Here is a 21,901-nt window from a genome sequence, read left to right on the forward strand (position 1 = left end):
TAATACTTCCTACACTATAACAATGATTCTTACAACTTTACTTGATGCTCCAGATATCAGAACGTCATGAGAAATATCTTTTTGTTTTGACTTTAACAAGGACGTGTTTTAAGGTCTCATTAGTAGCATTTTCATAATTACATGGTCTGGTAATCTTTAAGACTAGATAATTGTAATATATTCATTTTAAGTTTTTATATACAATTACATTTAAAAACACGTTTGTAGTAGTTTGGCAATGATAGCATATTAATTATTACGGCTTACATTATTTAAAGCAAACTTTATATTAATTGCCTACAAGAAATCTCTCAGCTACGATGATATTTCAGCGGTTCGGTTATTATTGTTGAGTTTTGTCTATTATCAATTTATCATAATAACACTTATGTAGTAGTACGATGCCTTGGGAAAACACAGCGAGATGGGGGCGAGGAAATAAGAACATGAGCCTTCCTCCACCCCGTCTTTATCGCTGCGCGTATAACTAACACGCGATACAGCATTTTACTATTATACCATGATTGTTATACATAATTATATTGACTTACGGCATGGTTTTAACAATTTGTATTTCTTATAAATATTTTTAAGCTTTTAAATCTTTAAAGACAGAAAATTCTGGAATTGAATCTACTAGAGAAGTAATTTTGAATATCTAGAGATTAATATTCTACTTCCTCGTATATCGTCGTGAATTGGTAAAAATATTCTTAAAAATCGCACCTTGTGTCATCTCTCGTGATGTCTTGTCGTTCGCTAATAAACAGATACGTATCTTCATGATTATTTCAGTAATAGCACGTTTATTAGCTAGATATTCGCCTCCTCTATACATTTCTGATAGTAAACAGGCTTGCATCTAGCGCCTTTCGACGACTTACTTGACACATATTATCATCATATCATCCAATAGAGGTCCACTGCAACGCATGGGCCCCCTTCAAAGATCGCCATGTTAATGGGTGTTGCGCTGGCCGCATAAAGCGACCGATCGATCCGAGACTTTTACTATGACGTCGGTCCATCTATTGACACGAACGACATATTCACAAGTTATTTCGAAAGAGAGTAAGATCCAACTTCAGTGACTACTACAAATCACTTCAAAATGAATATTAAAAGCAACAATAACAATGACTACCGAACCTTGCAGTACATTAATCTTTTAACGAAAACAACAGCTTCAATTGGTTTTCTATAACGAAACGAATTAGTCACGAATAGCATCGTAACAATCCGAGTCTTATTGCGCTACGGATCACCATCCGTTACCATCCATTACGCTCTGCAATCAAAGACAATTCTACTTACGTCATAGAACCTTCTCAATCGATATTACTAAAAGCTGCAAGATGAAACGTTTTGTAAAGAAGAAAGTTAGAAATAAATTTAGTTACATATCTTCGCGGCCGGTTGACGCAGCGTGGGCTCCCCTCTAACTAAACCTACGTATTATGTGTTGTTAGTTTATAAACTGATAACTATGAAGATCAACGATTGATACATATGGACAGTTGACGATTTAATATATTTCCTTAAGAATTTAACCAGTTTAAAAATAATAGCAGTGAGGTGTAGATTAGAAAATGACCCGATAGACGCGGCGTAAGTAAGTACCCATAGAGTGACTGACTGCATTATTAAAGTCACGGGAAGTAGCTGAATGCTTGCAGCGTCAGACCGCTCATCGTAGCGAATTTTGGTGAGACCTATACCTTGCAGGGGGCGTCTATCGGCCGAAAAGAAGAAGAAAAAGAGTATAATAACTTAAGAGATGCTTTATGATATCAAGTTTTTGACTTTTGATTTAACTTTTGTTCTTGTTAGCCTTGTCACCCCAGATGTGCCTTAAGCTATTCCAAATAAGTTGCCGGTCTTTGAAGCTTTAAATTTTGTCTGTACAAATTTTCAAACATTAATTTAATTAATTATAAACTGTATTGCGCCAGTACAAATCACAATCAGTTTACTCGTGTCGTTACAAAATGGTGTAAGTTCAATAGAGAACGCTACTATTTATTACAGCAACAATTGCGTTGCTAAGCAAATACGGAACTGCATGTCGTAATACTTGATATTACTCCGATGACGTGTAATAAATCACTGTTAAACATGACTAACAATGATACATGAGAAATTAGATTGATCCACTTTCAAAATGCTCCATTACTTATTCAGTAGTAATGGTAATATACTTATCAACGGTCTATTACCATTACACCTGATATTTATAAAAGACAATAGATGTAACTATTTGCGTATTTCGTTTTTTACTTAATATTACAAAGAAAAGGCACAACGTTTTATAATATACAGCTTAAGAAATCACTAGGGTTTATATTTGTGCTATTTAGAGTGATACTGAATAAATAATTAAATAAAAAATTTAACAATGAAATATATATAAATAAAAAAGGGAACAAGTCTCTTCCTCCATAGACATTAGGAGTAAAGAATGCATGCATTCAAATTCGTCTTAACCTAAGCGTGTTTTTTTTAATCGAACGAGAGTTTGGCTTCATCGGGCAACTTCGAATTGGAATCCTAAATATATCTCGAATGATAGCTCTAGTAGATTCCTAGAGTTCTCGGCAGCCCTTAAATCCTCTTCATGATGCTTCCGCCTTATCTAAAACAGCTTGACGATCTGCCATTCCTATGTGTATAGTAAATGAACCAAGAGAGTCCTTGTTCACTGTGAAGAGATTTAGGGTAGGCAACCAGCATATCTCAGTCTACAAAAATTTCCTATAGTAGTAACAAAACCACTGTACCAAGTCTTAAGAATGCGCAACGAGGTAGAAACGTAAGAAAAAAGAGCCTATATAGGCGGTATGACAAAACAGAGCTGCCAATATCATCTCGTCTTAACCGTGGAAAAACAATAATACATACATGTATAAATACGAAATTATTTCTCTTATGTCAGCCGATAGATGCCCACTGCAAAAGGATAAGTGTTCTCGCAGAACGCCACGATGACCGGTGTTGCGTTGCCCGCATCGTGCGACTTTTCTACACTTTTTTTACTTTGACTACACTACTATTATTTCTATATCGATTATACTTTCTCAAACTAGTATATTTAATACTCAACTGGCCATTGTTCGTCTTTTATTTGCGTTTTTAATAGTTATCGGCTTATAAACTATACCACATAATACTGCACGGTGAGTAAAGCGCGAGACAGGCGTAACTATCAACTTTTCGTGACTTACCGTGAAAAATTTAAGGAAAGAAAGAAATTCATCTCCGCACGAAATCGTACAATCGTTTAATCGATGCGAAAAGATTTGGTACGTGACTCAAAACGAATTTCATTGGAATGGCAGTGAAATCGTTAAAGTTTTTTTTTTTTTTGATTAAGACTTGCAATCTGTATTTACATTTAAAGAATATCTTGCGATATTTAAAAGACGAAGTATTGAAAGCCTGGTAATTGGCAGTGGCGATTCTGAAACCCCTTTAAGTAGTAAAAGAACACCGAAATAGTTTTAGCGAGGAGGAATCCAATATAACGTATCTTGTACACAGCGAAATCCCGAAATTGTATAAAAACCTTATCAGTCTGTGCGATTACTGAAGAAATTACACCCACAATGTGGAGGCGTTAAAAATGAAATTCTAAATTGGAAGCGAGCGGGTGATAGCTAGTAATAATATAGGTATATTTTTATTTACAGATACGTAAATCGGTTTTGCGTCAGTACGGAAGGTGGCCAGAAGTTTTGGCAAGTATCACGAAAGTTTCTATTTAAAATAAACATGCATTCTTGCGACGGCGGCTTGCATGATTAAAGTATCCACTGTTATAAAAAGCAAGTAACGCGTGGAATGCCAGTCACGTCCACGGCGTTCGTCCGGTTTGCGCTCATCCCGTATTTACGAACTCAACGCTACACCAAACGTATTGCAATTATCTGTTCAGAATTATTTGTCAGTTTTCTGCTTTACTATTTTAGGTTATTATCTTTGGTATATCTTATTATTTACTTATTTTTTATCTTTATGTTACTTAATTTAAATCATTTGAATTAAATTCTGAAAAATTCGGAACATCTATTTTTTTTGTTTATTTAAATTTATTCAGTTCTCTGATAGCGAAGTCTATTACAGACATTGAAATGAATCTAAAGGTATACCAAAAATAATTCGAACCTGTCTTTATCGTCTATAACGACATTATATATTAGGCAAAAGAGAAATGTTTTTTTTTCTACTATTGCCCTTATTTCGTTCTACTCTTCATAAGAACTATTCTCTGAACATAAACCGAAATATGAGAAGCTAATAATCTGAATTAGTGGGCAACCGAATTAATTCAGCTTTGGCAATCCATTTACATATATAGAATGATTGGTTGTCACTCTTCAATACGTTACATTCATTTATTTCTTCTTTTGAAATGCTACAGGCCAATACCTTGTGACTATGAAATTTGCAAGGACAGATAGTAAATGAAACTTTTTTTGGTGGTGTTTTAATTTTGAAAACTCATTGTGTTACTATATTATCACTATTGTTTTTATTACTTCTGTAAACATAAAATTTTGGATAGAGTGTATCTTACATTGATTGATAGCACATGAACAATACATTAACCCCTTTAAAGCCTTAACACTTATAACCAAATTTATATAAAAAAATTAAATATTTGCCTTACTTTTTAACATACATCGTCCTCAAAAATTTGGTTCTAGAAAATTCCTTACATTTTTTATAATAATATCATCCTATTTTGATACACAAGCCAATATAAATCTCTTAAAATCATCACTCTGTGCAACCGAAGTAAGTAGTCGCAACGTAAAAAATTGCAACTCATTCATTCCATCACGTTTTTAGAAACCCCTGCTCGTAAAAGTACTTTATTTTGAAAACGATATCGAATGCAACAAAGTAGTTGTTGCGCAATGAGAGGTCGTTAACACCGCACGACGCGAACAAATCGCTGAAACTTCTGCTCTTTTAATTTAGTTTGTTAATACCGGCTTAAAAAATTAATAAAGCATTAAGAAAGTTTATATCACAATAAAGTTTAGTTCAAACGTACGGTAATATATTTATTATCTATATATTTAACAATACACCCAATTACCCTTTTTTACAATACTTTCAAATAACGTAGTCTTGTTGTACCATGTATCTGTAAAAAAATTTTTTTTTAAATTTAAAATGGAGCATGCGTTCAAATATCAACGAGACTATGTTATGTTTTGTACTTATCGATTAATTTTTCACTATAGGCAATTTTTTTTTGTAATAAAGGTGTTAATATCTTTTTTAAATACCTATAAAATATGAATTTCATTATAACTTGTTTTGCACGGTTTTTTTATGAAACCTTTTTTTCATCTTTTAAAAATGATCCATTTTTGAATGAACAATTTTTTAAATTTGTAGAACATGTCCTCAATTTACCACATGTCACATTTTCTAAAAAACATATCCACAGTATGAGAATGTATCGTGGTAGCAGCCCAGGGGTAGAATACTGAGACCAGTGATCGTAGGTCGCAGGTTCAATTCCCGGAATACACTCTTATATAATTCACACTTTGTGTATTAATTATATAGGATTGCCACTGCTCTGTTACAAGTTTCCAGAGGATGGGGAACAACATTCTCTGCGTACCATAATACCACACAGCGATTGCCAATCAGCCTATCAAAAGTGGCGATTGTGATACATCCTCATATAGATGTCTTTGGGGTATGCTTATGCCAATAGGCGTCTATATACAAACGATAACGACGACATGTATCGTAATATTTCAATAATAGATATATTATATACATTTATTTATGCCTTCTTTGTCAATTAAAACAGAAGCCCCGTTCGTAATATTTTTTTTTTTGTATTTGAGGTCACGTATTGTATATAAAAAGCTTTACGCAAAATCACATTAATTTGTTTTTTATCAACAAATCAGTGACTGGTTATGCAAATACGTGCAAGCATTATACATACAGCGTATGTTCTCGCTCTATTTGCTACAAATTGCATTTCAGAAAGGAACAAGCGATTGCAAACAAGTGACGCCGGCCGTTCATGTTACGAGACTAATACAATAGAAAATCTTTCAGGTTTTTTGATGAATTATTGTTAAAATTTTTTTTGATATTATCTTAACGCGAAATAGTCAAGCTTAAACTGAGACAGTGCATTTATATTATAACATATACATATACACATATATATATAAACTATAAAAATTTAAGTAAATTAGTTGTCACAGAAATGAAAGTATATAAATAATGCTAAATAAATGTTACTTATAAGGTTGAAATTTTTATATCTTGTCTTATGAGATACAAACTTTGTATTGTGAAAGCAAATAATTATATATTTAAATCGTTACACAATGCGAAGCACTGAAAAAAGCTACGTACATACGTTTAAAGTTATTACAGTAATAAAGTTTTGGGCAGTTATTTGCTTTTTCGTCAAAATGGTCAATACTACTTTCACAGCGTCACAAAAACTTTTTTCTTGCAGTCGATTGCTCATTTACTGAGGGTTCGCAACAGGCGGTGTTACACGATTTTTCTTATTCGCATTTTATCGATATTACCGTATTATTAACTAGTGTTGCATAACAAACTAGCCGATGGAGTAGGGCTGGCAGTCGAAGCCGGCAGACGGGCCTCGCCGGTCTTGGCCCTCGATTCGGGAAATTGTTGCCTCGCTTAGGCAATATTAAAAAAATTGGACAATCATTAATAAAAGTAATAGTGACAATTTTGTAATAACACTTTCGATTAAAGATCTCGATAAATTTCACTATTAAATTAATTAAAGAAATGTTTGTGAAATAACATAAATTCTATCTGTAAAAATAACGTCACTAAATGAACCAATGCGGTAGAATTCTGAAGAAAGTTTTGACTACTTAAGACGTCGTGCTGAGAATTTCTACGTGGAACGGCATTCCGGCGTAAATAACTTGCCTAGTAGTGTCCTGTTCATTGCGAATGAAAAATTTCACTTACCAAAGAGCGTATAAAACTTTCTTTTTAATGTTATAATTATGCAAAGGAAAGTAATTAAATTATTTGGAAGTATTTCGTGAAACGCTTACCTTGAGCCTTCAGCAAATTGCAGCATAGGAAATAGTATGTCGGTAACATACTTCGTGTTTTTAAAACTACAAAAGTGAAATATTATTCTTGTAATGCTCTATTTCGAGTGACTGGAAGGTCAATTGTGAAAACCAGTTTAATAAAACACATACAGAAACACTTAACTTTCTGATTTAACTGTGTTATTAAACAGTAATAATCGCTTATTATGAAGACATTAACAACCATCTCGAAAGCAGTTGCAGGTGTTTGATCAAACAAAAGACATTGCTGTGCAGAGAGCGTAAATGATACATATTTTTAAATGGCTGTGAAAATTAAATGATTTTCATTTGGTAGCATACAGTAATGATCGGTTTCGGCGATGGGAATTATGACAGGTATCAAGTGTCGTCCTAAGTCAGTTTGCGACGGTCGAGGCAGCGAAACGTTTACAGTACGGCTTCCGACTTCGGCAGTCGGTGAACGCGATCGAAACGACCGTTAATTGGAGGGACATAAAGTGAATAAATTGATTCGATTTGATCACGCTGAAAAGTCGGTACTAAGAAATCAAAGTCCAGTGTTACAAATGCCTGATCTTCGAAACGGTACAGTTACGATTTGATATATTGAAGAAAAAAAACCCAAGCTTCAATAAAGAACAATACATTCGAAGTACATATGGCTAAGTGGGTTAATACTCCAAATGACTTCTTTGTTCACGTCAATGTCTGAAGTGGTATTGGTGGTGAGAAGCGATGTGCTGGATGTAGCTAGAGTGTTGGATTCCTGGTGGCGTGGCTTAGTGCTACTGGCACGCTTGTTGATCTCCTTCTGCCGTTTGCTAAATCAAGTGTTGTATGGTAGGCATTTTTCCGTTAAATATTCCTTTAATATATTTACAAAGTTAACGTGAAGATAAATTTAATTCAGATATGAATAAATGCAAGTAAAAATACAGCGGTTTTAACTACGCATTATACTGTTCATACTTGACGTCGAAATACATACATACATATGTTCGTCAGATAAGATGACGTTGCGGGCAATAATTTGAATAGCCTTTTTACGAACAATATTTATATGAGTTAAGTTTACGTTAAACATAATAATTATCGCGCGTATAATCAAATATTAGTAATTACAAATAGCATTTATGTTAGAAAAAATATATTCATTATTTATTAAATGTTATCAATATTTCTACAGTTTTGTGTAAATCGGTTAAACATTCCGTCATTTATGAGATCAATTTCTTAACAAATACTGTAAAATAAATACGTGACATATAATATTAAATTATCCTAATTATTTAAAATTATTACTTGCCGATTTGTTATTATGGTAGTAAAAATCATATTTAATCATTAGAATTATTCAGTTTATAGATTAAAATGAGTTATTTGTTTATTCGTGAGGCCTTTTTGCTTATAAATACCACTGCAATACTCTCCCCCAACTATATCTATGGGGATATATCATAATGGCCACGCTGTGTTAGCGATCGCAGCGCGGTATAACATATACACAGAAGACGTTGCTGTCCATCTTTTGAAAACTTGTTTGTGGGCAATGGCAATCCTATATAAGTAAAGCACAAAGTGTTAATTACATAAGATCGTATCCCGGGAATCGAACACGCGACCTGCGATTGTAAGCCTCAGTGCGCTTGGCTACCGTTCTCTCTCGTCTATCGTTATTTTTTATTTTATTTTATATTTGCTTTTTCCAAGTACTACATTAGACGACTGACTCAGTTACTGTTAAAACATATCTTTATTAAAAAATCACGAGTTCGTGACAAACGTATCTCGCTTAGTTACGGTTTTCGTTTATTTTTTAAAGAGAACCACAGACATATCATAATTACTGAATCACGACCTGAATAATCTTCGTTTTGAGTTCGCATTGTTAGTTTAATTGTAATCAACTGAACCAACAAGATAATATGAAGATAGGTTATCGGACATTAGTTTTGTGTACAAGTGATATTTTTTTATCTTTTATCATGCCAGTTTAATTGTTATAACTGAAATACATTCCATATTGTATATTAGAGCTAGTGTTCTGTTTTCACTATTTACTTTTTTAAAATATTCGATTTACAACTTGGCATATACACCAATCTAATTACATAAATAAATTGCTAAGAAAAAAAATCTTGTGTAGTTACACAAGTTTTTTTATTGTGTAGTTTACAAAATTTTTTAAACATAGTGACTCTCTCTTTTCACATGTCAGATGCCTATTGCAAAGTATAGGTTTTCTCCAAAGATATCTATGGGGAGATATATCATAATCTCCACGTTTAGCAAGTAGGTTTACGATCGCAGTATGTTATTATGGTACGCAGAGGACGCTGCTGTTTATCCTCTGGAAACTAGTGAGCAAAGGAAATCCCATATAATTAATACACAAAATGAATTATAAATGATTGTATTCGGAAATCGAACTTGCGGCCTTCATACGATCAATTTCCACCACCGGGCTACCATTGCTCATAGTGACTACAACTTGCATTATTAAATTTGACTTAATTGGAGAGATATTTATGTTAAAATTATTAATCATTTAAAACTAAATTTAACAGAGACCAGAGAAGCACTGAATTTGTTAAATTTTGATCTTATTCAGTTATTACATGAAAAAAATTTAAAAAAAGAAAACGTTATACATTAATTACCTTTATTTTTAATTTAAAAAATAAATCGATCGTATTAACTTTTTCGTATTATTATTTCAGAGTTGAAGGCACCTGTGGAGGTCATGATGGCACCCAGCGTGTTTCAAAGAACTAAATCGCCACGATCCTCGCCCGGCAATTTGCCAAGAAAATTACAGGTAATTTTGATTTAACATTAATAACTATTTCAATCGGACATTTGTATGTTTCGTGAATTCTGACTCTATATAATGTTATGAATTTCTTCGTATCTCTTTGGCAAACTCCTTCTTCTAACCATGGAGCCCCTTTCCATCTATACTCAGGATTTTTCAAAATCTTATCAGGAATGAGGAGATCTGCAAATGGACGAAAATAACCGAAATATTCCAGCGAATTGGCAAGTTAAAATGGTAGCGGACAGGCCTCATAACATGTTAAACTAATAGCTTCTGGAGTTTTAAAGTTTTGGAGTAATATCCACTGAATAGACCTTTCTAAAGTCGCCGGGAAAAGCTGGATGCAAGCCGCTTCCAACTGGTCCTATTGGAAATGTATGGGAGACAGTTTAGTTCAGCAGTGGACGTCTTACTGCTGAAATAATGCTGACTATATTAAAAAATTGGTAAATTATGAAAATCCATCTAATCTTGGGTTTAGAGCATGGTGTTATATAATATGACTTTGTCAGCTAACACTCTCGTGTAGAAAGTGACAGATTAATAATTTCATTAATTTATATTTTTCAATTTGTTTAATTTACAACACGTCATGTTGTCAAAAATAAAAGTGATAGATGGACCTGTTCAAAGGTTCTGCTCGTTTTATTAGGAATTTTCTTCCAGAGGGTTTAATGATTTAACAAATTAGATAATTCAATAACTTTTATCAAAATTCACTGTACTGCAGTTATTTAAAAACACTTTATTTGTGATATTTTATTTACTAATTTATACATAATTTGTAATATGACTGAATATTTGCGAATACCTTAATACATAGGTAATACACAATTAATACCCCTAAAGTTATATATTAACGAAAATTAAACACTGCTCTAGACAAATTGTATAATTTATATATAATTTTTATTTCACTTTTCAAAATACTCGAATATCTTTTATGAACACACAACCGGTTTAAGTGATCGCCTGTAACAAAGTGAAGATCGTGTCCTTTAATGAAACCAGGGGCCAAACAGCATACGTTGCCTTTTTTCTAACTATATAGTAGCGGTATTAATATACGAAATTGTTTATTAACTGATTTACTTTTATTTGATCTGTACCTTCTGTTCTAAATCAAAACTTTTACAGTGATTATTCCATTGGAAAACGAAAAATATAAAAATAAAAACGGAGCGTAACTCGAGTCCAATATAAAGTCTTAAAAAGAAATAATTTTAATTTTTGGTACCAAGCAAATATAAGTCACATTACATTGTGTATAATAATTTTTATTCGATTTTTTAGGTTGTGAACTTAAAAATCTATTGTAATCTCTTGAGTAACTGATCCAAAACAAAATGTCCGTTACTATTATATTTATGGGCTGTTAAATATTCAACTCACATTTTAAAAGGATATTTGTAATAGTTATCTAGATTTAATGCATACACCATTAGAGGAACACAGTTGACAAATTATTCGTTATTCCAGAATGGCACACAATCCGCGAATCAATCAGAACCAACTGCAGACTCAAGCCCTGGCAATTCAATATCAGACGCAGAGAACTTCGAATGCTATGGAGAAGCTGACGGAGAAGTACCAGCGAATACGTAAGTTAGCGGTTTTACCTGTATTGTAATTCCTAAAACATTTAAGTCTTTGTATTGAATAAATTCCAGAACACGTGAGAATCGTATGTAAAATGGATTGGGATTTTGCATTATTTTATTATACACTCCAATCCTTTTTGTGTGCTATAAATAGGGATTGTAGTTAGGTCATAGACCTCTCCCAAAAATATCTATGGGTTGATATATACAATCACCAGGCATGGCAGATAGATTACCTATCGCAGTGTGATATTACAGTAAGCAAAAGACTGCTGAAGCTTGTCTTGTGTGACTTGAATAAGAATCGCATAAAAGGAAAACCCATAATTCACCAGGTATAGCTTTATCGCTACTTGTGAAGTTAAGCAAGATAAAAGAAGTAAAAAAAAAATTACAAACAAATAAAACCAAAGTAATGTGATGAAGTATGCGCATATCAATAATCGAAAAAAGTTCTAGCCGACCATACCAACTATTCTATTCTTTTATTATTAATAACTTTGTCAATTATGTTCCGATTTGATACAAGTGTTCATGTTTAAAAAAATAACACAAAAAAGGCAGCACAAAAACAACAGTTAGAGTGTACTCCGTAGTCACGAGAAAAACGCTTGCCGGATAGTACGTGATGTGCATTATGAGTACAAAGTTTTACATCGTTTGATTATATTTGTTTTTTTTTTCTTTTAAAATAATAATTTGACTAGTTACTGCGTCTTTCGAACTATAATTTTTGCATAACGAAGCAATAACGTAGAACTGTATTTACTTGTTCGAAGTCCTGTTACGAAAGGAATGTGGTATTGTTTCCTTTTTCCGTAGACGTGTCGTATTTCTTCGTTTACTTTCGTATAGTATATATAACTGTTATTGTTTTTTTTTTTGCAAAAAGCTATGCAAGAGATGTATTTAGATTTAGTCATATATTTATTATTATTCGTGTCTGCATTAGCGTAATCGAAGACAAGCCCTTTTCATATCATCCTACCCTCCACTTTCCTGAGGGCAGTAGTAATTGACAGTCAACTTATTGATTTGACTTAATCAGAGTAGTTGATCGTCTACTTGGGCTTTTACCTTCGAATTTTCATACAACCAGTTATGTGTTGAACATGATTGTCTTTGGGCGATGTTACCAAAATAACTTAGGACTTGTTGGAAAATGTTGTAGAACGACTGATCTAAATCTTGAATTAATCGAAGATTAGTCATTTATTAATATGACTAAACTAGACTACACCAGAGAACATTGTAGACATGGGAATTTTGATCAAGATATATTAGAAAAACTAATAATTACACGTAATAGAAATTCCGTGTACACAGTATATACTAGCTGCAGCTATAAATTGACTGAAGAAAATATAGAAAATAAAAAACTCATTAATAAAGCTGACAGCACGGCGGTCAACGGTCTCGCAGCGCTTCCGTGTTTACGTGATTACATTTTATGGGCGACATAACGTGCCCGAGCCACTGAGGTAATGCATCTATCATCTAGGTGTGTTTATAGCTTTTCCAACAAAACATTCACAGTGCTATGTTTAGAAATCACTTGTTCCACCTTAAAATTCCCCTTTTTTCTGTTGCGTTACTGCCAAACACTTACATATTAAATTTTTTTTTCTTTGTTAAAATATGCAAAATGGCTACCCTGTTAATACAATTTTCAGAGAGGCGTGCGGTTCCACTGTTTAAGACGAGACTTCCTAAAATCTTAACCATTCGTCTATAAAGTCTATGGAATGTCTATATCTACAAATGTTAATAAACTATTCATATTTTACGTGACTGTTTAACTCGAGCTTGTGTTCAGTCATACATCGAATATTTTTAATAGTTTTATAACTACGAAAAATGTTTATTTTTTTCATTATATAACTGAAATGACTTCGTAATAAACTGTAAACCCTACATTATCGTATTAAACAAATAACTTTTTTCTGATTATTTGGATTTTAGTCTAAATCAATCTAAAAAATGACACATTTGATACGTATTATAAGAAAAAACAAAACAAATGAAAATGTCAAACAGCATTTATGAATGACCAAAAATCCATTGTGTATTTGTGAAGATAAATACACGCAACATGAACTTATAATATACACTTGGCGTTATATATAGATGGTACAGAGCAAGGTCCTGTATATAATTTGTCAAAATCCAATATTATCTTTAGGGGTTTGTTACAAAGAATTGTTTTTATAATAAACGATCGATGTTCGGACAAATTTCGTATTTCCAGAAATTTTTGTCTATCGCATTGATATAGAAGTAATAAATTTATGTAACATGTTTCATCAATTCATTTATTTATAAAAAGTGAAATTATTTGATAAATTTTATTGGATAAATAAAATTTATGGTCTATAAATACTGACCGACGAAGCTTTTAAGCGAAAATCCTTAGTGTAAAACCCTTAGTGTTATATGTATAGCTCGTTTGTCACCAAAAAATCATTAAAACTTTTACGTCTACAATCACTCTGTGTTTACCAATCATATATAACAAAATAAAGTCAATATTTTATTGTTACAGATTGGAGAACGGATCCAGAAGTCCTGCTAATCCTTTGAATAGACATTCATGGACAAGGACTAGTCTGAGAAGGACCCCTCCTAGGTAATTATCGCAGTATTTTTTATGTAATGTGCATTTTAAAATTTACTTTTACTGCTATAGTAAAACAATTACTTATTACATACATATGTTATTGAATCTCATAATGTCACAAAGTATTTAAATTCATACAATTAATTAATAACACAGTTAATTTTGCTGTAATTAAAAAAAAAACACGTCATAATAACTAAATGATTATTAAAAATATTCATATCTATAATAAAAAGAAAAATTTTAACCTCATGTTAATTTAATAATTTAAGCATATTGATGTAATAAGTTCTTTATTAACAATCAGAGATCATATATTCGAGTGCAAATATACCTAAAGATAAAGTGTTGGCATCAGATGGAAAACACTTTCGTGAAAAAAAATCTCGGAATCCGAATGGCATCCGAGACAAATTTCTAATGCTAGTAAGACTGTAAATCACAATTGTATTTAACGACTTAAAATGGTTACTTTAGTTAATTTTTTATATTAAACTTATTGAAGCCGCCTCCATAATTTCTGAGCAAAAATTACGTTAGGTAAAAATGCATTCGAAATACTGTCTCTGTTAACACAAAACAGTTAAATTTAAATACACGTTTGCATGTTTGTGCTGTTACTTAGTCATTACTGCATTTGCACTAAAGTTTTATTGCCTATTTACGTTTATCGTTTACGTTTTATTTTTGTTTGTGCACTTATATGCGCTTCTCACTGTTGTGTTGTCTTTCATAGTCATCAAGAGAACCTGCCGCATCGGAGATGGGGCTCCATGAGACAGTAAGCAACATTTTTTTTATTTTATGTTCACATTCATCACATTTCATTAAGTTAATGTTAACAAATAATAACGAAAAGATTTCATCAAAAACACAGAACTCGGAACACTAGTCACTCAATTGTTTAATTAACACAAGGTCCTTAAGCGTTTGGAGTAAAGTCAACGGAACGATAAACACAGCGAAGGACTCGGCCCACAAGGTGGACAAACCATCTAGTCTTTTGCAAATCTATGAAGGTGATGTGATGGTGATGATGATGTTGACCCAAGGGTCCATTCCAAGGTTAAATTTATAGTTTATTTTATAAATTTCTCTTGCAACATTTTAAAAGCAGTCACATAAACCTACGACAAGCCGAGCTTTTGTACTAGGCCCATCTAATCTTACTTTTTTTTAAACCATTAGGTCAATAAATGGTGTTGACATTGAACTAGGTCAATAAACGGAACTAGTCTAAACGTTTTTCCATGGTAAATAGTTTCAATTTCTATTTCTAAATCATCAGTTTTTTATTGACACTTAAATTATTTGAATTCAACAATTACTAGTGACTATAGACACTCCTTCGGAATATGTAAAAAAATGTGAAATGAATTTGTTCACAGTTTTTAATTATTACAATCACGTTTTGTGTATGTGGCCCGGACGAAAAATAAGAATGAGTACCAGTTTTCTAGAGTATGGTTTTTAAATATTATAGTACAAATAAATAATACTATGTTTATTATTATACTCTCTGTGGGCATTATTGTTGAGATAATATACGGCCTATATATAGTAATGTATATCTGATTCTTTTACAAACATCTAGTACACATAGTTATTACAAGTCTCCTTAGAAGTACGAGTTATTACAATGCGGTGAAGTGTGAATAGGTTATGTTACAATCTTTCAGATTTTTACTTCCTTGATAACAACAATTGCTACACAAATTAGTTGTGTGTTGCAAGTTAAATTTTTGTTCGACAGTAACAGTAATATCTGTTGATATTTATTACTATACTGGCTGTACCTACAAACTATACTGCCAGAAGTTGGTAGCTTGTTGGATAACAATAGAAAAAAGATTTTACAGAAACACTTAAATGTTCAATATTTATTCAGTTTGGTTCGTAACTCAATTTATTCTTTAAATGTTAGTAAAATTAATTATACGATCGACAAATACTGATCGCAGCTGTCAATCGCCAATATTGCAACCGCGACATTCTTAATAAATTGTCTGATTAGTAATGTTTCAAAAATCAATTTTCTTATTTTATGGAATGTTTATAAAAAAACATGAGAATCTTTCACAAAATATTAGGTAACAGGGTAACGTCAAGTAAAGTCAAGTCAAATATCAATGTTGTTTTTCAGTAGGTAATTTACAGCTTTTCCGGGTTTGAAACAACAAACCTGAAGCTCTAAAGATGTCAAGCTTTAATCTCTTTATAGTCCTTAAGCTAAAAAATTTGAGTTGTTATATAAATTATTATAATTTTTTTAAACACTTTCTTGTCTGCTTTTGACCACCAATTCGCATGATAGAAAGAGAACATTTGTTCGAAGATGAAGCACGGAGAGTCAGTAGGCACTGAAGATACTTAGGTTATAATTCTCGGGAAATAAGGAAGGCAACTAATCGTTCTATACTCGGGTTCCATGGGACTCCGCAGGCGCTTCCATAATTAAAAACATTGAATCGAAACGTTTGGTACGCCGCTATGGAAACTTCATAGTCTAAGGGTGATAGCTGGCTTACTTCCTACTTGTCCTATAGAGATTAATATATTAATGTATTGAAAGGCCTCCAAGCGCTTTGTGCGTTTAAATTGAAGAAATCGAGCGATCCATTCAGCATTATAATTTGGCGTAAAACGTCTCAATCGATTTCCATTGTTGGTTGGTTGGTTGGCATAATTTACTGAACGACAAATCAAAGGTTAAACTACCCCCAATATTTGACATGCGATGGTACAGTACCGAATAGGTTTCTAATTACAAATACAATAAATATTCTTTGTTTTAGTTCTTTTGTTTCTTTAAACGATAAGCAGAAAATACTGTTTTATCGAAGGTCCGAAAGACATGATAATAATTTTCATAGCTATGTAACAAGTATCGAACATCAGAACCGGTCGTCGATAGAATTAAAAAAATAACTTAAACCAACATTGCCGTACAAATTCAACGCCCGTAAAACATATTGTTTTTGGAATTTAAACCTTGCTGTAATGTATTACGTATTACTTTTATATAACAATATAAACATCGATATTGTGCAGTTCTATTGTAAGCAGAAACAATACAGTCGACACTATTTCAAGTTGTCGATGAGTCATCACGTTAGGATGGATGCAATGGCTGTTAAATATAGCCTGTCGCCTATGAATAAAAAAGATTTACTTTCCTACATCTGTGTTTAAATAATTTAAAATTCTATTTAAATTAAATCCGGGAAAAAATCCTTTATAATTTTCCTTTTTTAAAGTATTTAATTGTGTATCACGTACACATCTTTTTTTAGGTTATAAGATATTATTTCTCGCATTGAGTTATTGTCGGATATCTTTCGAACAATATAATAAAATAGATAGATAGATAGCCGCTGGAGGTGAGCTTGATAGTGGAAATCGTGAACCGGTCAACGCAGCTATTAAAATCTTCCAAAAATGCTAGATGCGGGCAGATTTTCTATTATAAATCTATGGGGGAGGCTAACGTTTAGCAGTGGACTACGGCTAAAATGATGATGACGTTTTGATCTCTGAATATAACTGTTACAATACAAGTTACCAAAAAAGCACCATATTTTTCTTATTATTTTGCCTTTACCTTTAGTCACTCCATGCAACTTCCGCATAGATAACCTAAGAGATGGGCCGGTAACTGGTCCCTATAAATTATCTGAAAGCAAAAACGCGAAGATCGGAGGAAGGGAGAGTTCCGATATAATCCACAACCTTAATTAATGTGAAGTCCTTTGGAAGAAGCGCCCAAAGCGCTTCGTATCAAACGCAAAGCTGTACAATTATATATTTAGGTTTAATCTTATTAATGGGAATAATAAACCGATATCTCGTATTCTATGTGTGATGACTATGTCCAGCTGTGAACTTGCTACGACTGAAGTTATGATTATTATGATTATTAAGTTTAGTTATGATTATTATGATGATTTACAATTAAAAAATATAATAAAGGTGAAACTAATTTAAATAAAATTTAAACTTTAAATACACGAAACTTTTAAAAATACTTTAATAATAAATATAGAAAAAATGTTAACTAATTTTACGCATGCGCTTCTAAAAGTTTTAAAGGTTATGAGTCACGTGTTGTGTATATCATTTTAAATTTATATTTCAGTTTGTTATATCATCTCTATATACATCGCTATTGTTTTTTTATTACACCTTGTAATAATAATAAGCCCTTTATTTTGTGTGATGATCATTTCAGCTGTAGTACATACATTGCTTATGACAGACTTATGTTCATAAGTCTGTGCATATTTTGAACCATGTTCACGTAAATAAAACGTTCCACTATTAGACTGACTGTAATGAAAGAATGGGATTAGTGAAATTTGAGACGTGGTAGGAGATGATACTGGCTCATACCACGTGGTTCCTTTTACCTAATTTATTTAAAGTATGTATTTTTCATCATTTTAGATTTATTAGGAAAATCAATGCTATATCTCTTCATTTTGTCTCATTGGTCGATCAATATATATATCGTCAATCTTTTGATTTCTCTTCTATAGGTTTAGATAACAACTATTTTAATTTTTTAAGAAGTTACTGAAATCTTATTTAATATTAATGTCCAAAATGTGTATTAAATAATTATAATTTTTCAAAATGGAATGTGCGTTAAAATAAGATTTTATAATGTAACACGATAGAACCCAAACATTAAAGATCTACTATGTAAATTTCAAGATGACGATCCTTGAAACAGTTCGTAATGTTTCCGACCTCACTCAATAAAATAGATTAAAAATGTCGTGAGTGGTACGAGTAAGGTCTTTTAAATATACCAAACGTTTGTATCAAGGTTCAATATTGCTTTCAATTTCCGTTACGATACTCTTAATTCAGTTTTATTTATATCTTTATTCGAAAAAAAATTACGCATATTCGCAAAAACTTCTTTTGAATTGCCTATTCTTTTTGTAAAGTATAATTCAAGTCATTTTGATAAGGTGTTTAAAAAATAATATATGACTATAATTATGATATTTATTCATAGTATGTTGTGGATGTCTATTAACCTGTTATACCTACATATGTCTATATATAAAACATAGTCATATTAAGCAATGTTTTTCGTATAAGTCAATTTTGTTTATAAAATAGATGTGATATCAAACAAAACTTTTAATATATCAGCTATAATTAGACATCTGTGTTTGTCTAAGTTTCTTGGACTTTGAAGATATGAAAGCGGCTTAAACAAAATAAGAAAGGACCAATATCTAGCCACCTCCGCACATGCAGTGGTTGTCGTGCATGAAAGTGCACCGCCCGCCAGCCCGCTCGTAAATGCGCATGCGACAGACAATGCCAACTACACAACCGCCACCGTAAATTCACTCAACACATGTTTCACCTCTCCACGGGGCATCTTCAGGAGTTGTTACACAGATTAGTGCTAAACACCGAGTCTTCTTCTAAAATTAATAATAGGATATTTACAATATAGAAATATTTTCGGGTCTATCTGGGCAACGGGTGTAGTTTGCCGTCTCACTCCCCGATTTGTACCCCAAGATTTTTCAGATAAATAAACTTTGTATAATAAGACAACTCTTCGATCTCCTCTCTGACTTTTTACGAAGTAGCTTGAGATAGGTCAGTGAGAATATAATAATAATACGGATGATAAAAAATGGTCACATGTTTCTGTTTTATTAATTACTTTGATATATCTAATCATCCGTTGGTTTTAAGATAAATAAATAATAAAAATATTCTATCTCTGTTTATAATCACTATAGTAAAAATATAGATTTATTAATGTTACGTAGTGTGAATTTTATATGTTCCATACAAAGCTGTTTTATAAGAGCTCTGGAAATATTATTAATAATATTGTTAGAAACTTAACTCCGGCGAAGTAGCACGTAAGTGTAACTCTGAATAGAAAAAGTTAAAAGTAAACCGCTGAAGTGTTTTAAACGCATTGTTAGGCGTCAAACGGAACGGATTCCCCTCAAGAAAGTGAACCACCTTGTTCCACCTGACTGCTCCTGGCTCCACGCTTGCTCAACGTCAAACCGAGGATCATAACAGAAGCGGAAGCGGGAGGCTCAGCGAATTATTTTTCATACAGAACGTGACTATGTATAAGCGGTTTTATTAATAAATATGACGCAAAATTAGACGTTGTAACGATATAGGAATTATCTTCTTTCGTTTGTCAGTACATACTTTATGTTCAATTCCATGTACATAAGTACAGAAGCGCAGAACAACTGGCTGCTGGAACTTTAACGATACCACGGAACGGCAAGCGCAGCGTGGGACGTCCACCCATGTATTGTATTGTTTCTGAAGTTTGAAGTTTTCTGTTAGCCCGAAGGCTTAGAATAGCTTCATCGGTACTGAGTTCACGGAGCGGAAGGGTCTGTGAACTAGATTTAATACTAGAAACTAAAAGCTGCTGGGGCGCCTAGCACTTGCACGGGGACGCTCGCACGTTGTTAAGGCTCTTCGTGGTAGAGCTTTCACGGGTGTATGTTGCCGGAGTGTGCTAGCGGGTTGGGACGGTAGCGTGGACCACAGGCGAGGCGAAGAGGGTTTCGGATCCAACAACGGTCCGCCCACGCTGTTCGCGGTTAGGGCGCGGGCGGCCGCTCACTAAAAACGTATGTTAACGTCCACCTAAAAATTGTACAAATAACCTTGTTAACGACATATGGTCGGCTGGCCGCTTTTGACAGGTTTAAATAAAAATATATCAGAGAGACCTATGTCCAGCTGTGGACGTCCTGTTGCAGAAATTTGTTTTGTAAAATTAGTGTATCAATTAGGCATTCCTTTACAATTATATTTACAAATGCTTTGCTTATGGTACGCTTGATTGTTTCATTTGAAATACACAAACGACGTCATTGCATGACAAAAAAGGGAAATCAATATTATACATTGAAATTTATTTTATTTCAAATTTAATATCGTGAGATACGAGATGTAATCCATCTCACATCTCTAATAGCAACGATCATATCTGAACTGCTTTCGCCCCGGAAGTATACAACGTGTTACAAATGTGCATTGTATAGTTTTATAATCATCTATTCTCTTTCGTACGTATGTTATTTAACTGAATGTTAATATAATATATTCATAATAAATCATACTATAAATGAAATTCTCTAGAAGTTTTTTTTTTGCTATAAATACTGCACATTTACTTATATCGTAACAAATTCTTCATCGGCCTGAGTATACGCGTGTATAATAAAGTTCTTTAAAATATCTTAGAACTTCTATCTAAAATTAAAAGTATATCATCGAACAGATCCTATAACATCATTCAGTTTTTAGTTGATCGAAATGTGTGGAACTTTTTTGAATCATTTACCAGGTTGATATTATAATGTATACATCAAACATTGTTAAGTTCCATTTAAAAAGAGACATTGTTAAGTTTCATTTAAATAAAGACATTGTTTAGTTTCATTTAAAAAAAGACATTTTTAAGTTTCCTTTAAAAAGAGCAACTGTTGTATTTCTGGCCGACTCTTCTCAGCATATCAGCATTCTGAGTCAATGGCGGCTGGCTTCTAATGATGCTAAAATAATTGATGATTCAAAAGTGCGTGTATGTACCTACTTGAATAAAGATATTTTGAATTTGATTTATATGCAATCATTTATTTTTTCAAATTTGCTCTGTGCATAGGTAAATTATGAAATTTATCTCAATATTTTACTTAATTAACTCGTGAAAATTCTATGCCGTTATGATTGCTATAGAACAAAACATTACTGTACA

The 21,901-nt window shown here is 32.5% G+C and overlaps 1 protein-coding gene across 4 annotated transcripts in view; it reads left to right on the plus strand.

Annotated features, from left to right (window-relative positions):
- Positions 1–21,901, plus strand: part of LOC137919298 (rab11 family-interacting protein 4A-like) — a 113,468-nt gene that overhangs the window by 27,033 nt on the left and 64,534 nt on the right. For 2 of the 4 annotated variants that reach the window (XM_068762332.1, XM_068762335.1), the window contains exons 2-5: positions 9,812–9,909; positions 11,389–11,510; positions 14,053–14,136; positions 14,864–14,908. In XM_068762332.1, the coding sequence (XP_068618433.1) occupies positions 9,835–9,909; positions 11,389–11,510; positions 14,053–14,136; positions 14,864–14,908 (326 nt within the window). In that variant the 5' untranslated portion in view covers positions 9,812–9,834. Of the gene's footprint in view, positions 1–7,847; positions 7,932–9,811; positions 9,910–11,388; positions 11,511–14,052; positions 14,137–14,863; positions 14,909–21,901 lie in introns of those variants that run through there. The other 2 variants (XM_068762333.1, XM_068762334.1) reach the window with 2 other exon arrangements.

This window comes from Battus philenor, unplaced genomic scaffold, assembly GCF_028537555.1.
Source record: "Battus philenor isolate CCGP_79_NKW_IND1 unplaced genomic scaffold, ilBatPhil1.0.hap1 SCAF_16, whole genome shotgun sequence".
Taxonomy (NCBI): domain Eukaryota; kingdom Metazoa; phylum Arthropoda; class Insecta; order Lepidoptera; family Papilionidae; genus Battus; species Battus philenor.